Genomic DNA, 16686 nt, shown 5'->3' with positions numbered 1-16686 from the left:
CTGTCCAATTCACTTTGTTTGCTTGGCACTCTAGACAAACATTGTCAGGTTGAGTGAATATTCAAAAAAGACCCTGGCAAGTCATCTGGGTGACAGTAGTAATACCTGAAAAGCTAGCTAACATTTCTAAATGTTTGATGTGTGCCAGAGGGTATGTACTTGACATGCACTCTTGACAACATCTTTTTCTCATCTCAATCAGATGAGAAAATCAAGAATCAAAAAGGTAAGACAAGGTGTCCATGAACATGCACAACAGAACAGTCATTGAAAGCCTCACTGTCAGGCTTCAGAAACTGGGGTGTTTAATGAGTCCCAAGAAGTCTTTATCTATTTCCTGCTGGGAGTCTATGAGGTTTACAGTAACTGACACAAAACATGTCAAGTGGGTGGAATCCTCCAGAGAGTGAAGAGAGCCCTGACCAGAGACCTGAAACCTGAATCCAGCTAACTTACCCTCTTTTTTAGTTAGTTAATTAATTTAATAGGTTAGTATAGATTAACATAGTTCCCACCACCATAGTTCTATGCTTAACCCCTAAAAATGATCTTAAAATCTATCCTACACTCCACTCCATAGTATTTTACTTTCTTGCAATACTCTATCTCTAGTCCATGCTCTGTTTTGTGTTTCTCTTTCTATTCTTCTGTATCAACTTCTATTTATGAGTGGGACCATCCCATACTCATCTTTCTCTTTCTGGATTATCCTCACTTACCTTAATTTCTTTTTAAAAAGCCATGATGAGAAACCTCACAATCCTGAGTAGACAATAGTGTCTTCCAGATGTGTAAAGGATCTACGTGTATGCTAGGTATCTGATAGGCCTCTCCCAAGTCCTGTCCAGAAGATCTTTAAAAGTCATCCAGCTCTGATACTTTTTAAGTATCTATTTATTTATTTACTTTATTATTGTTTTCAAGTCACTTCATTGGGGAAAATAATGGTTTATAAGATAGTTATACCATAAATAGTTTCTTTTTTCAAAATATGTACTTTATTTGTATGAAAAATAAACAAATGATAGATAGAAAACCAGAGCATCACTCTGGCATATGAGATACCAATGATCAAGCTCAGGACCTCATGCCTAACATTGTACCCTTTGCACCACCTCCCTGGCCACTCTGACATGTTCTGTTTGTAATATCAAACTTGTGATAAGAATCAATAGCTGTGGTCTGGATTTGTTAGAAAGAAAGAATATTCCCTGAGATAGTGATACCAGGACCATGTTGAAGTAGAAGGGAAATGGAGAAGAGAGTGTGAGAGTGAGCAATTAGAGAAGGTGCTTCCCCTTTCTCTATCCACCCCATTCCCATCCCTTAATCATGCCTTGTTCTTTGTCCAGGAAAGGATATCCAAACCAAGCCTGGGCCAAGATTTGCAGATGGTATGTCAGAACAAGAGTTGTTTGTACTTCTGTAAGAAATGCTGGGGACAGAGAAGTAGAGAAGTGAAAAAAGGAATCTATACAAGAGAGTCTGTATGGACACTTTCTTGAATCCTCTACCTACCTCTTTTTCTTTCAAACTTCTAGTTTTATCATTCTTGGGGGAAATGAAGTTCAAGTTTCCAGCAACCAATAGACTAGTAGTCATGATAGGGATCAATGAATATTGAACTATTTCTCTGAGCTGAGCTCCATCTAAATCATTATCCCTGTGACCATTACTCAGACATGACAGCATGAAACAGTGCTAAGAAATAGTTCCTACACTAATTCCTACTTCAGGAAACTGAGGGCCAGAGAAGCTGTTAAAGTCACATTAGTACGAAACGGTGGTGAGAGTATCTAAATATACCCATAGTTTGCATTCTTAGTGCTCATACTAAGATTACTGGCAGTCTTTTTTTTTTTGCCTCCAGGGTTATCAATGGGTGCAGGCACTACCAATCCACTGTTCCTGCGACCATCTTTTTTTTTTTTTTTTTTTTTTTGATAGGGCAGAGAGAAATTGAGTGGGGAGAAAGAGAAGATAGAGAGGGAGAGAGAAAGATAGACACCTGCAGACCTGTGTCACTGCTTGCAAAGCAACCCCCCTACATGTGGGGAGTCGGTGGCTTGAACAGGAATCTTTGCTTGGGTCCTTGAGCTTCATACTATATATGTTTAACCCAGTGCACCACCACCTGACCCCCTACTGGAAATCTTTAGAAACACAAGTTTTCTTTTTTTTTCTTAGTTCTTTTTGATTTTAATTTATTTATAAAAAGGAAACATTGACAAAACCATAGGATAAGAGGGATATAACTCCACACAATTCCCTCCACCAGAACTCTGTATCCCATCCCCTCCCCTGATAGCTTTACTATTCTTTAACCCTCTTGGAGTATGGACCCAAGGTCATTGTGGGATGCAGAAGGTGGAAGGTCTGGCCTCTGTAACTGCTTCCCTGCTGAACATGGACACTGACTATAGTCGATCCATACTCCCAGCATGCCTCTCTCTTTCCCTAGTGGGGTAGGGTTCTGGGGAATTGAAGCTTCAGGACACATTGGTGGGGTTGTCTGTCCAGGGAAGTCTGGTTGGCATCATGCTAGCATCTGGAACCTGGTGGCTGAAAAGAGAGTTAACATATAAAGATTTCAATGTATAGTTCCACACCACAGACATCACCACAGTCCTGTGTCCCCACTCTCTCATCTCCTAAGAATAAATATTATCACAAGTCTTAGTTTGCTTTCTTCTCTCTCTCTCTCCCTCCCTCTCTCACTGTATGTTTGTGTGTGCATGTTTGCAAGTTCATGTGTATCAGTTATATACATTCCACATACAAGTAAAACCATCCAATAGTTGTTTTTTTATCTCTTTACTTATTTTGCTAGCATAATCACCCCCTGTTGAATCAATTTTGTCCCAAAGGACAATATTGTTTTCTTTATTGCAGAGTAGTACCCTATAAAATATATATTCCATAACTTCCTTAGCCAGTCATTTTTGTATGAACATTTAGGCTGCCTCCACACTTTGGTTATTGTGAATAATGCAACTATTTTTTATATTTATTTATTTATTTCCCTTTTGTTGCCCTTGTTGTTTTTTATTGTTGTTGTAGTTATTATTGTTGTTGTTGCTGTTGTTGTTGATATCGTCATTGTTAGATATGACAGAGAGAAATGGAGAGAGGAGGGGAAGACAGAGAGAGGGAGAGAAAGATAGACACCTGCAGACCTGCTTCACCACCTGTGAAGCAACTCCCCTGCAGGTGAGGAGCCTGGGGCTCAAACCAGGATCCTTAAGCTGGTTCTTGCGCTTCAAGACACCTGAGCTTAACCCCTCTGCACTACCGCCCAACTCCCAATAATGCAACTATTAACATAGGGGTGCATATGTCTCTTCTAATTAGTGTCTCAATGTCCTTTGGATAAAGGCCTAAGAGTAGTACTGCTGGGTCATAAGCTAATTCCACTTCTGTTTGTTTAAGGACTTTCTATACCGTCTCCCAAAGAAGCTGCACCAGTTTACATTCCCACCAGCAGTGTAGCAGAATCGTTTTTCTCCACAACCCCGCCAGCCCTTCTCATTTCCCGTTTTGTTGATGTAGACTATTCTCACAGATGTGAGATGGAATTTCAATGTAATTTAAATTTGTATTTTGTTATAGATGTTTGATATCAGTCACCAGTGACATGTGTGATGTGCAAATATCTTCACTCATTTACTGGGCTGCCTGGTTATCCTTGTATAGTTTGCTTTTGATAGATAGAAGCTTTTTGGTTTCATGTAGTCCCATTTCTTTTTTGTTTTTAACTGTTTATAAATCATTTTTCTACCAATAATGATTGGAAATAAAAGTTACAAAAATCTCTGGAACATTAAATATATTAATTTTTAAGTGAGTAATAAATTGATCTAGAGCACATTTAAAGTTAGGTTTCATAAACATCTCACAACCCCCCACATTACTTGCAGAATCAACTGTTCTAAGTAACATCTTTACTCTTATTTTTATTTCCTATGAAGCTGAGTTTCCAAATACATCTTCAATGTGAAGGTCCTATAAAATTTCACTGATGTTTTCTTCTATAAATTTTAGAGTTTCTGGTCTAATATCCAGATCTGTGATCCATTTTGATTTGACTTTATGGTTTATGCATTATCTCTCTCTCTTGCACTCTCTGTGTTTCTCCTTGCCTCTCTGCTCTCTGCTTCTTTTGTTTCTGTCTATATCTAGAAGAGTCGTAATGGAGCAGTGAAGCAATGACAAATAAATAGATAAATAATGTTGAGAGAAAACTCTTTTCACCCTTATAAGGAAACTAGTGTGCCACAGTATCTAGTACTAGAAAGATTTATTTCAAGAATGTAACAAATCAATGTCACTCTACTACAAAAATACAGAAGATCCAACCAACATTACCATGTTATTACTACCAAAGATGCATTGATAAAGCTTAATATCCATTCATGTTTTTAAATTTTATTTACTTACTTATCATTGAATAGAGATAGAGAGAAATTGAGAATGAAATGGGAGATAGAGAGGGAGAAAGAGAGTCACCTGCAGCACTGCTTTACTACTCACATAACTCTCCCTCTGCAGAGGGGAACCAGAAGCTTGAAGCTGGGTGCTTGCACATTGTATCATTTGTGCTCAACCAAGTATGCTTCTGTCTAGCCCTCACTCATGATTTTCAAAAAAAAATCTCATAAACTAAGAATAAGAAGGAATACTAAGAGGACAGTGAAAAAATTTTCATTGAGTGTCATACATAGTAGTGAAATATTAAAAGCTTTCCTCCTAAAGCAGGGAACTATTTCCACTCTTATTAAAAAGTATATTGGTGGTTTTATCAAATTTAATAATGCAAGAAAATTATATTGAGAATACAAGTAATTAAATGAAAGTATCATTATTTGCAGATCACATGAATGTTCATGGAGAAAATTAAAAATTAAAGATAAAATATTAGTGACTAATTTAACAAAGTTTCTACATACATATCCAAAGTAAAAAAATTACTGAGGTCTGCATATGAATGACAAGTAATTTTGAAAACTCTCAAACAATTTAATTTGTAGTCAGATAAGAAGCAAATACTTAGGAATTAGTCTAATAAAATATATGCAATACTTTATACAAAAGTTATACTGTATTACTGAAATAAAGTTTAAAAGACAAGCTGAAAGAATCATCATGTCTGTGACTTGGAAGGCTTAATATAATTTTTTAATCTTTCTATTATAGCTCCAATAAAAATGCTAGGTTTTTATAAAAATTAATTAACTTAATTTTATATAGAAATTCTGAAAAATAAAAATAGACAAAAATTCGAAGGAAGTTGAACCACAGTTTGAAGACTTCTACTTGATACACAACCAAGATTATACATTTATAGAAATGAGGTTGGGTGGTGATGCATCCAATTAAATGTACATAGAACTATGCAAAGGACCTGCTCAAAGATCTAGGTTTGAGCCTCTGGCTCCCCACCTGCAGAGGGGATGCTTCACAAGCGGTGAAGTAGGTCTGCAGGTGTCTCTTTTTCTGTCTCCCTCTTAAGGACACAAAAGTCTTTTCATGTTATCAAATGAAATTTATGGTCATTAAATAAAGGAACTAACCCATGATGAGCTACCACTCCATGCTAGTAATATCAACTTTCCTACCTTGTTGGTGGGATATAAATTGATGTTTCCTTTAGAAGCCATTGGGCTGCATCTGCCAAAGCTGGATATATATCTATTTTGTGACAGAGCAATCTTACTCTTAAGTCTATACCCAAGAGAAAGAAAATATATACTTACATGTACACATATGTGCAAACACAGAAATACAATAGTTTTACGCAAAGTAGCCAAAACCTGAAAATAACACAAACATCCATTAAAAAAGAAGGTGCAAATAGTTCAGTTTTGTCATTGCATTGATAATAAATTGGGAAACAAATAAGGTTAATCTAAGGTGACCAGGATTAGTGGCTATTTTTAGGAATATTAACAGAGGAGAGACATATGGTGGGTTTCTGGGGTGATGGCAGTATTTAGTAATTTGGGTGAATAGTAATTACACAGATATATCCATTTTGTAACTATCCATCTGTAGATACAACTAACATTTATATACTTCATATATTTTACTTCATTGGAATATGTTCAAAAATAGAGACTTGAAAGTGCTTAAAAAGTGTAAATAAATCATTTAAGATTACTATGGTCAGGGAAATATCTAACTTGTAAACCTTTGGACTTACATGTCTAAAGCTCCCCATTCAGTACCCAGAATAATATGTACCAGAGGTCTGTGTGGCTTGCCCTCCTCTCTATCTCTCTCTACAGACACACACACAGAGAAACACACGTATATGCATATGCATACACACATATATGTATTATGAGATATACAAATATATGAGAGATATATAAGTATATAACATATATCATATACTGGTGATATATATACATATATACATTATATAGTCAATTTGTATATCTCATATGAAATGGGTAAAATAAATATTTTAATAAATGATGGACAAGGTTAGGTTGTGGTGCACCCGGTTAAGCACACATATTACAAAGCTCAAGGACCTGTGCAAGGATACCAGTTCAAGCCGCTGCTATCCTACCTGTAGGGGGTCACTGCACAAAAGGTGTTTCCCTCCACTCACAATTTCTCTGTCCTATCCAATAAAAGGGGAAAAAATGGCTGCCAAAAGGCTCTGAGGTCTCACGTTCCACCGTAAACCAGAACTGAACAGTGAGTGCTCTGTTCTCTCTGTCTTCCTGTATCTTTCTCTTTGTATATCACATCCTGGGGTGATGGCAGTATTCAGTAATTTGGGTGACTAGTAATTGCAAATAAACAAATAAACAAAACATTAAAACAGATTTAGAATAAAATAAGATGAGGACAACACTGGGCAACTTAGAAGTTACCGATATGTTGAATAGAGCAGTTTGAGTGGTGTGCTTGAGACGAATACCCGAGTGAAATGGGTTAATAGAAGTGGGAGGAGCGCAGGTAGGAGAATCCAATACTGCCTACTTGACAACTCTAATTGGGTTGCAAGGTCCTTCATGATCTTTCCCTACCTGGTCTATATACTCTTTTCTTCCATGATTCTAAAAATATTACTCTTTCTTGAGTGTAGATAACATAATGGTTATGCAAAGAGATACTCATTCCTGAGGCTCCGAAATCCCAGGTTCAATCCCCTGCACCACCATAAACCAGAACTGAGCAATGCTCTGGTAAAAAATAAATTAAAAATATTAAAAGAATAAATAATAAAAAATTACTCTTTATCCAAAACTATAAGACCTCTCTCTGTCATTTCTACATGGAAATAAGTCCAAAGAATTATACCTAGATTAAAATAACCTTCAACAGAACATATAATAAGCAGAGAAATGAATCTAGGAAGATGGCCTATAACATTGTTGAAAGGCTAGGCTCAGACCAGTATAGAGCAATGTTCTCAAATATTAATAAGTTTTAGAATTATTTGAAAAGAGCTTATTAAAATGCAGGTATCTGAGCCCCACTGTGCAGAGATTTCAACTCAATAGATCTAAGTCAAAGGCTAGATATCTGCGTTTACAATAAATGCCTCGCGTAATTCTGATGTTTTTATTCTACAAATATCTTATTAAAAGATGCTGAAATTTCATGTGCAAGGAGATAGGAATGCAAGTGAGGCAGAACTTCACTATTGGTTAAGTAGAATAGAATGAAAAATGTTCTTGTCTCTATTTTTCTTCTCTGTCCTGAAGGCTTCAGCCCTTTAAGTCCTTGGATGCAATGCTCTTCCCTTTCTATTATTATGAATTTCTTATGTAGCATAGGTTGTTTTAGAAAAAAATTAAAATTTGCTAATAGACCTCCTCTCTTTTCTCTTTACCCTTCTATTTTATTACCTCTACCTTCCCTCTACCCCTTCTCTTTTATCTAATGTCAATTCCTCCTTTTTAATTCTTTTCCTTTCGTACATTTTTTTCTCACTCTATCTTTTCCCCATTACTTTTTCTCCTCCTCTCTACTTCCCATCCTCATTTCCCCACCCTCACTAAATTCTCAGATAGAAAAGAGGAAGTTCCACCAGAATTCTAACTCTACGTACTGCATCTTCATGGTCAACAAACCCTATGCCATCACCTGTTCAGTGGTGGCCTTCTACATCCCATTTCTCCTCATGGTGCTGGCCTACTACCGTATTTATGTCACAGCTAAGGAGCATGCCCACCAGATCCAGATGTTACAACGGGCCGGAGCCTCCTCAGAGAGCAGACCTCAGCCAGCAGACCAGCATAGCACTCATCGTATGAGGACAGAAACCAAAGCAGCTAAGACCTTATGTATCATCATGGGTTGCTTCTGCCTCTGCTGGGCTCCATTCTTTGTCACCAATATCGTGGATCCATTCATAGACTACACGGTTCCTGGGCAGGTGTGGACTGCTTTCTTATGGCTTGGCTACATTAATTCTGGGTTGAACCCTTTTCTCTACGCCTTCTTGAATAAGTCTTTTAGACGTGCCTTTCTCATCATCCTCTGCTGTGATGATGACCGCTACCGAAGACCTTCCATTCTGGGCCAGACTGTCCCCTGTTCAACCACAACCATTAATGGATCCACACATGTTCTAAGGTGAGTGCTTAGGAGCTTAATAGATCTTATTTATTTGCATGACTCAGAAATGATAATTCTACACTTCCAGTTTTCAGGGAGGTTATTCTTGGGAAACTGTACAGTACTTGCAAAGGTTATTGAAAATTCTGCCTTGATCATGAGTAGAGGGCAAGGCTCTAGCTACAGAATAAATTGACCTTTGGAATGTTCTGTGACCCTGGGCAAGTCACTTAACCATTCTGAGCCCTAAAATCATATTTAAATTTGATATCATCATCACTGTATCTGTATCACAAGAGTTTTGTGAGGATCAAAAACAGCTAATATAGGCAGAATCCTAAATACGTAGCCTGACATCTGGTAGTCACTTACTAATTCTCACCTACTATTATTTAAAGGTAATTAAAAGCATAGTCATTAAGGTAAAATGCCGGGGGCCAGCCCCAGCAGATCTCAGGGGTCCTAAAGGAGGAGGGGCATCGGCACGGATGAGGAAGAATGAGAGACATGTCAAGTGCTTCAAGAGCAGGAGAGAGAGAGGCACCTCTGCCATACTCAGGCAGAACTTGATTTTATAGTCTCATAAGGCTTAGATCATTGAAACAAAAATCATCAAGGTATAGATTACTAAAACAAAAATCACCAAGGCTTTGGTCACTAATACATAAATCATTAAGGCTTTGATTATTAATACAAAAATCACCAAGGCTTTGATCATTAAAACAAAAATCATCAAGTAAGAACAGCACAGGTAGGGAACACCTCCTGCTTTGTGGAACATTCACATTCCAGGGGCACTTTTCTCCCTAGAGATCACATCACAGTTTCTATATCTTTTGTTATTCCTGTATCTGTGTGCTAGGCAGATGTCCTATTGATTAAGATTGATATTCTTTTTTTATTTAAGAAAGGAGACATTAACAAAACCATAGGACAGGAGGGGTACAACTCCACACAATTCCCACCACCCGATCTGCATAACCCACCCACTCCCCTGATAGCTTTCCCATACTCTATCTGGGAGTATGGACCCAGGGTCGTTGTGGTAAGATTAATATTCTACCTGTATGTTTATGCCATTTTCTTGCCCCTATGCATCAGAAGCCATGGTTCATAGAAAGTTCAAGCTTGTTATGTTTCTAGGTTCCTTAAACAAATTGAACAGCCCATTTTTCATAAAATCTGTTCCATTGTTTGATCAAGGAGTTTTGTTTTGTCCCTTACTGAGAAGGCACCAAGGTGGTGCTGACCTGGCTAGCCTCTCCATAAAGTTAAGTTCTCTAGCTGGAATCCATCTTTTGTGTATGCACTATGTGATGTAGGTTCTCATGTACTATTCCGTTATAAGGAAGTGGAAGCATAGTGCTGGATGGTAGATTAAAAGGTCTATTGTATCTAGGCAGGTACCATAACTTTCTATTTATTAATTATGCTATCTAAGGTGGCCCCTCCACTGTGGGAACCACCAATCTTTCTCTGTATTTAAGAGAGAATACTAAAAGAAGTGCTGTAGATAAAGGGGGAAACAATTTTTCCTATTGCAGCCTCCTGAAAAAATTCTGAATTCTGCTTGTTCCATTATGATCAATCTTACAGAGTGGAGTGCAGGTTTTGTCATTACTTTTGTTGTTGGTCAGGCTCTGAGCCTGGCCATAGGTAATTAAGACCACATAGAGCTTAATCCAAAACCCTATACATGGCAAAAGGCAAGATGGTTTCATTTTGGCCTGGAGAGTCCAGTCGTGCTGAACTTCCTATGAAGCTGGTACTATGTCAAGCATCTCACATAACAGCACCTGCACCAATAAAACAGACTTTTACTCTTAGTGTCATTACTAACCATTTTTATAATTGCTTTTGGCTTCCCTATTCTCAGTTGCAACAAAAAGAAGATGATGTTATGCATCTCAAAGTTTGTGACAAGTAGGACCAATGTATTCATGTAAAGCCTAATGCATAATACTACTCATAATATTATCAATATAAGTAGATACAGTAATAATTGCATTTTGCCTGATACCTTAGTCATATAGTAATGCAAGCTAAAATAAATAGAAATATAAATATGCAACAGTGTAACAAACAATATAATGGAAATGTAGACAATCTCAAATGAGAATGTGAGTAGGAAAGAAGCTGTTTTACTAAAGAAAATCAGTGATAGCTTTGATGAATCTTAAATGAATCTGAGACTTAGAGAAGATATTAAGGATGGTCCCAGGTTGAGAAAAACAACAAAAGGAAAGTAGAACATGTAAGAACATGGAAAGGCTAATGTCTTCTCCAAAGCCACATAGATATTGCTGGGAATGACTTTGGACTTTGAAATCGAAGGTCCACTGGCTAGTTATGATTCCCTTTTCCAAACTGAAAATTCCCTTGCTACTCTGAAAATCCACATTTGTCAAGTTGTCAAGTATATTCATTTTATAGCAAACAAAAATTTATCAACATCTTTTTTTTTTTCCTTTGCCCCATGAAGCCATGGAATTTCTGAAAAGCAATTCCTCTTTTGAGACAAGCATTTAATTTTTCTGATGATGACAGTGTTCAGCTGCTCTGGCATCTGAAAATCGGGGATTTTTCATTTGCATTTGTAAGAAAAGAAGAAAATAGGAATCACCATTAAATATAAGTGCTTTGCCTCGGAAGCATAAACTCAGTTTTCTATCAATGTGGGCAGATTTGTAGCTATTGCCTAGTATAGTGTTGAAAGTCCATCTTTGGAAGGGCCTTGAAGAATATTCCTTTTGGCTAATATGCTCTCCTGACTATCATGTCTTAGCTAGTGTCATAGAAAGAATTCATCCATAAAGTACAAGAGCTTCTGTGTGGGAGCCAGATAGGTTTTTAGCTATTTAATCTAGTAGTTGCCCAAGTACAAAGTGTTGACAGTTTACAGAGTAAGTTCCCACAGTCTGCTAAGTCACTTGTTTAGAACTGGGTGACCTTTTGCCATAGGCAAAGACTATGAAAGAGTTTGCAAGTTTCTAAAGCAGCCCTAGAAAAACTTCACCCTAAACTATTCTACCCCTGCTACCTTTGGAAATCTGCTTGTGATTGTAGAGCATTTTAGAGATGGTTTGTGGCTATATGTTCTTCATGCTTGATTGCTTATATTTCTTCATGAGTTGCTAAGAAGTATAGGAGATTTACCTGAGGTATTTTGCTATGGAGGTAATCACATATGAATGAGACAGCCTATACATTGAAAAGACTATTAAAAACAGAAGCCTCAAGACAGTAACCTTTACAAGGACAAGAATTCCACCTGTCTTAATCATTGCTATACTTCACATATGCAATATGTTACCTAGTGCATAGTAGGAACTTCGATTATTGGACAGGGGAGATAGCATAATGGTTATACAAAAAGACCTTCCTGTTTGAGTTACTAAGGGTCCCAAGTTCAATTCCTAGCACCACCATTAAACCAGAGCTGAGTAGAACTTTGGTAACAAAAAGTTATATTCATGTGTCAATAAGCTAAGAAACCATACAATTAATTCTCCAAATCAAGTACATTAACACTAGTTCAGAAAATTCACATTTTCTTTAAAAGTCGAACAAGTAGGTTATCAACAAATTCAGATGAACCTAAGAAATACAAGATCCTAACATTAGCTTTTAATCTACTAATTCTATTCCCAGCTTCAATAGCCATAATTAACACTACTCTAGTGATCTTTTCAATACTAGTATTCATTAAGGCAAATACATAGATTGATCTCCTTTTATGCAACATAAATAAGAATCTTTTCTATGTAATTTTCTGTACCTCACTTTCCATCCCATATCAATGTATTTTAGTTATCAGTTCACCTTAGAACATAAATATCTCATTTCATTTAAATGATCCATATTTTTTCTTACTAAAAATACATATTAAAGTGCATTTCATTACATCCCAGTAGTAGCTATGTAGGTGTTTCAAATCATTTTCTATTACAAAATGTACTGTTTTCAATGCTACTGAACACATTTCTTTGTAAATACGCCAGCTAGGTACCCAAAGTTAAATGGCTTGATTTGCATACATATGTGCATTTTAAAATGTTATGTTTGCCATACAATTGACTTCATGAAATGTCATGTTGATTTACATTTTTATAAGCAGGGTGTTTCTATCCCCTCTGCTCATCAACACTAAATATTAGGCATCTTTTATTATCTTGTTAATTAGAAAAGTAACTGCCATTTAATTTGCATTTCTAAGGTAATTTGACAGGCTGAATTTCCTTTAGAATAGGCAGTAAATATTTGGCAAATTAAAGCATCAATAACTAATTTAAAGTTACTGATATATAAGTTCACCCTCACATGAGCTGCATCTTTGTATAGTTGGTGCTATGTAACAACTTTGTTTGTTTCTTATTAATATCTAGGTATTCTTTACTATATTCTGAATATTAATACTCTATTTTTCTGAACACTAATTCTTTTTAAAAAGTTTTATTTATAAAATGGAAATACTGACAAGACCATAGAATAAAAGGGGTACAATTCCACAAAATTCCCACCACCAGAACTCCATATCCCTTGAAAGCTTTCCTATTCTTTATCCCTTTGAGAGTATGGACCCTGAATCATTAAAAAAAAAAAAAAAAAAAAACCTATGCTTGCCTAGTTTGTTTTTCAGAGCACTGCACAGTTCTCGCTTATGGTAGTGAAGGAGATTGAACCTGAAACTTCAGAGCTTCATACATGAAAGTCTTTTGCATAATCATTTTGCTATCTCCCTTGCCTCTCTATGCTTGTTTTTTTTTTTTAACTCTGCTTATCTCTTTTCCATATAGACACTCCTGTACTGAAAATAGTACTCTTATTTGACATCTTACATTTGCTTCATTTTCCTTCCTGAGATATTTTCCAAATTAAATTTTCTAAACACCATATTTTCTTGGTTTTTCTCCTTGCTCACCAGAAATTCTCTCTTAATATTTCTGTCAGGTTCTCTTCTCTGTCTGATGGAAAAATGTTCTCCAGGTTTGGTTCCTGTTACTCTTCTCAAACTATATCTATACTTTGTGTTATCCAACCATCCATAACTAAAATATCACCTTTGTGCTATCAGTCTCTAATATCTCCACATGATAGCTGTCCTCTGCTTCAGACCACAAGATCCATTCTGTTTCCCATACAAACCCATCAGTACTATTAGGAACTTAAAGTATATATTGCAGAAACCTCCTGTATTTCACCTCAAAGTCTTCCCTATCTCTGTAAATGGAAACACCATTTCCCATGTTACTAAATTTAGGCAATTTTCTTTCCTTTTCTTTTCTTTTATTTATAAAAAGAAAACATTGACAAAACCATAGGATAAGAGGGGTACAACGCCACAAAATTCCCACCACCAGAACTCTGTATCCCATCCCCTCCCCTGATAGCTTTCCTATTCTTTATCCCTCTGGGAGTATGGACCCAAGGTCATTGTGAGACACAGAGGTGGAAGCCCTGGCTTCTGTAATTGCTTCCCCGCTGAACATGGGCATTGACAGGTCGATCCATACTCCCAGCCTGAATTTAGGCAGTTTTCTATGACTTCAAGGGAAAACTAATATCTTAGCAGGCAGACTTAACCAATTGACTGGTCTTGGCAATATGATGCTAAATTGAAACTATGGCTTCCACACAGAATAATAGGGAATAATAGTCATAAGATATTGAATGCATTCCTAATAGAAGCAAGAATGAAACAAGAATGCAGTCATCTCTACTGTTCAGCCAGCTTTGTACATGCAAAAAACCATAGACACCTTACAGAGTATTTGCCAAAAGTAGATTATCAAATGATCAATACCTTTTGTTGAAGTTTTTTCATTCTGTTCTTTGAGTTTATGAGAAATAAAATACCCCATGTTGAAAATTTCCTTTCTTATACTCCATAGACATCCTAAAATGTGTAGAGGATTTGATTTACAACCTAAGAGTCATGCTGAGGAGATCCAGTTCATGACAACACTCTGAGATTGTGGTGCATTTTTGTCTTGTTGTCTTTTTGAGAGTACGTTTTACTTCACTGTATTAATATAGAGACAGGCCAGTTTGGTGTCAGCAGTTTAGGTTCAGTAACTCTCCTAAGCTTAGTCTTTAATATTTGTAGCACTTTGACTTACATGACACATAATTAGCCACCTAGCAGATGGCTAGCCAATGAATTAAAATATGGACCTTCTTAACTGGATGTGAATATTCAGACTTTACTAAGCAATGAGCACAGAGTAGCAGAGATGTGGCAGTTTGTGTTTGTTTCTTGTTAACTAAGGGTTTTCTTTGGGAGCATCAAATTCATGATCAAAATAGAAGAAGCCATTTGGTTGACTGATGAAATTTTTCTACATATGTAGGTCATGTGGTCTTTTAAAAATCGTTTATTTTAGAAGACTCATAATGTCATTATATAGGCAATGAATTCTAAGAGATTCACAGTTTATGTAAACTGATTACCAGTAAATTTGGCACTGATTTCTCAATACTTGTCAAAACCTTAGTCTGGTCATATAACTATGTTTTCCCCATCTATCAATACATGCTAATCTTATTAAAGTCATTTTTTTCACTCCAGAAAACATAATGGCAGGATAGGAAATAATAGTCATAAGATATTGAATACATTCCTAATCAAAGCAAGAATGAAACAAGGATTGTCATCTCTACTGTCCAGCCACCATTGTACATGAAAAAACAGATGACATAAAGGAGATATATGAGATATAAAAACTGGAGAGAAAAGCAACAAAATTATCATTTTTAGAAAATATTATTTATTTATTATTGGGTAGAGACAGAGAGAAATTGAAAGGGGAGGGGAAGATAGAGAGGGAGAGAGACAGAGAGACACCTGCAGATCTGCTTCACAACTCATGAGGCTTTCCCCTTGCAGGTGGGGACCAGGGTTTGAACCCAGGTCTTTGTGCAATGTAGTATGTGCACTTAACTAGGTGCACCACCACCTGGCCCCAAAATTATCATTTAAAAAAATATTATCTTCTCCCTGAAAACTTTAGAAACTAAGACATTTTTATAAGGACTTCTAGATGCAAATAGACATAACATTCAGCATTTGCTAACTCTCAAATATTAGAAATAATCAATCATGATTTGAATTAGAAAAAAATAACTAGAAAAATAGAAGCAATAGTAAAGTTATTTAAAAAATGTAAAAGAAAAGTGAAAGAATTTTTTATAAGGGAAAGAACAAGGATACTGCTGAGAGTTCATTGTGACTGGCAGAATAAATTGCTATAAAATCCAAATATTTCTTTTCAGTGTGGGAGAGATAGATCGCTGGATAAAATACAATTCACAGGAGTCAAGCTGAAGTCTCAGAACTACATGGGAGAGACTATGGCAAAAGAAAACTATGGTTCTATGGTGTCTCTCAGTTTATCTAAATGAAAAAGTGGTCTTGCACAGTGAAATTCTGCTTGCACAAGACCCAGTTAACCACAGAAACAAAAGATAATATTTCTTTTGAGATTATAGGAAACTCATCAGAAGTTAAGATTACAAGACTTGATGTATTAAGTTCTGAAGTTTGAATCACTGTATTAGTGCAGTGTGAGCACCTCAGGTGCTGAGCACTAGGTAAGAGGCAATAGATAAAGGATGAATGAGAGTTGGTATCTCACTGAGCTCACAGTTGAACTAAGTGAAAAGAGACAGCTAAGCAACTAATCACAGTACAGTGGACATCCTTGCAGTTGTAAACAAAGCTAGTAGGAGCTGAAGGAAATGCAGCCCAGCCAAGAACTTTCTCATCATAAATTCTGACCTTCACCCTACTTGAGCCAGTGTAGTAAGGCACTTATTGCTTGACAAGTGTGCTCAATGGCTAGACAGGTCAGGGAATTTTAAAAAGTTTCCCATATATTAAGTTGAAATCTGTGTTCCTGTGATTTCTACCCACAGATTCCTTGGCAACAGACAAACCAGGCTTATCTGTTTATCAAAGCAGAATAACTTTTCTGTGTCTTTAATTATATGTTTCTTCTAAGGCTTTTCTTTAACTATCTAGATAGCCTAATTTCTTTCATTACTCTTCATGCAATTCTGTGGCTGTTTGGAGAACAAAGTGATCTCCCCTTATAGGGATCCATTGTTTCT

General features: G+C 36.4%; 1 protein-coding gene across 1 annotated transcript in view; it reads left to right on the top strand.

Moving 5' to 3' along the window:
• HTR4 (5-hydroxytryptamine receptor 4) overlaps window positions 1-16686 on the top strand; it is a 218111-nt gene that overhangs the window by 142557 nt on the left and 58868 nt on the right. Inside the window, exons 6-7 of the mRNA XM_060180702.1 lie at window positions 1353-1394; window positions 8027-8595. Of these exons, the coding sequence (XP_060036685.1) occupies window positions 1353-1394; window positions 8027-8595 (611 nt within the window). The remainder of the gene's footprint in view (window positions 1-1352; window positions 1395-8026; window positions 8596-16686) is intronic.

Source organism: Erinaceus europaeus, chromosome 2 (assembly GCF_950295315.1).
Source record: "Erinaceus europaeus chromosome 2, mEriEur2.1, whole genome shotgun sequence".
NCBI lineage: Eukaryota > Metazoa > Chordata > Mammalia > Eulipotyphla > Erinaceidae > Erinaceus > Erinaceus europaeus.
This window is presented reverse-complemented; position numbering and strand designations above follow the sequence as displayed.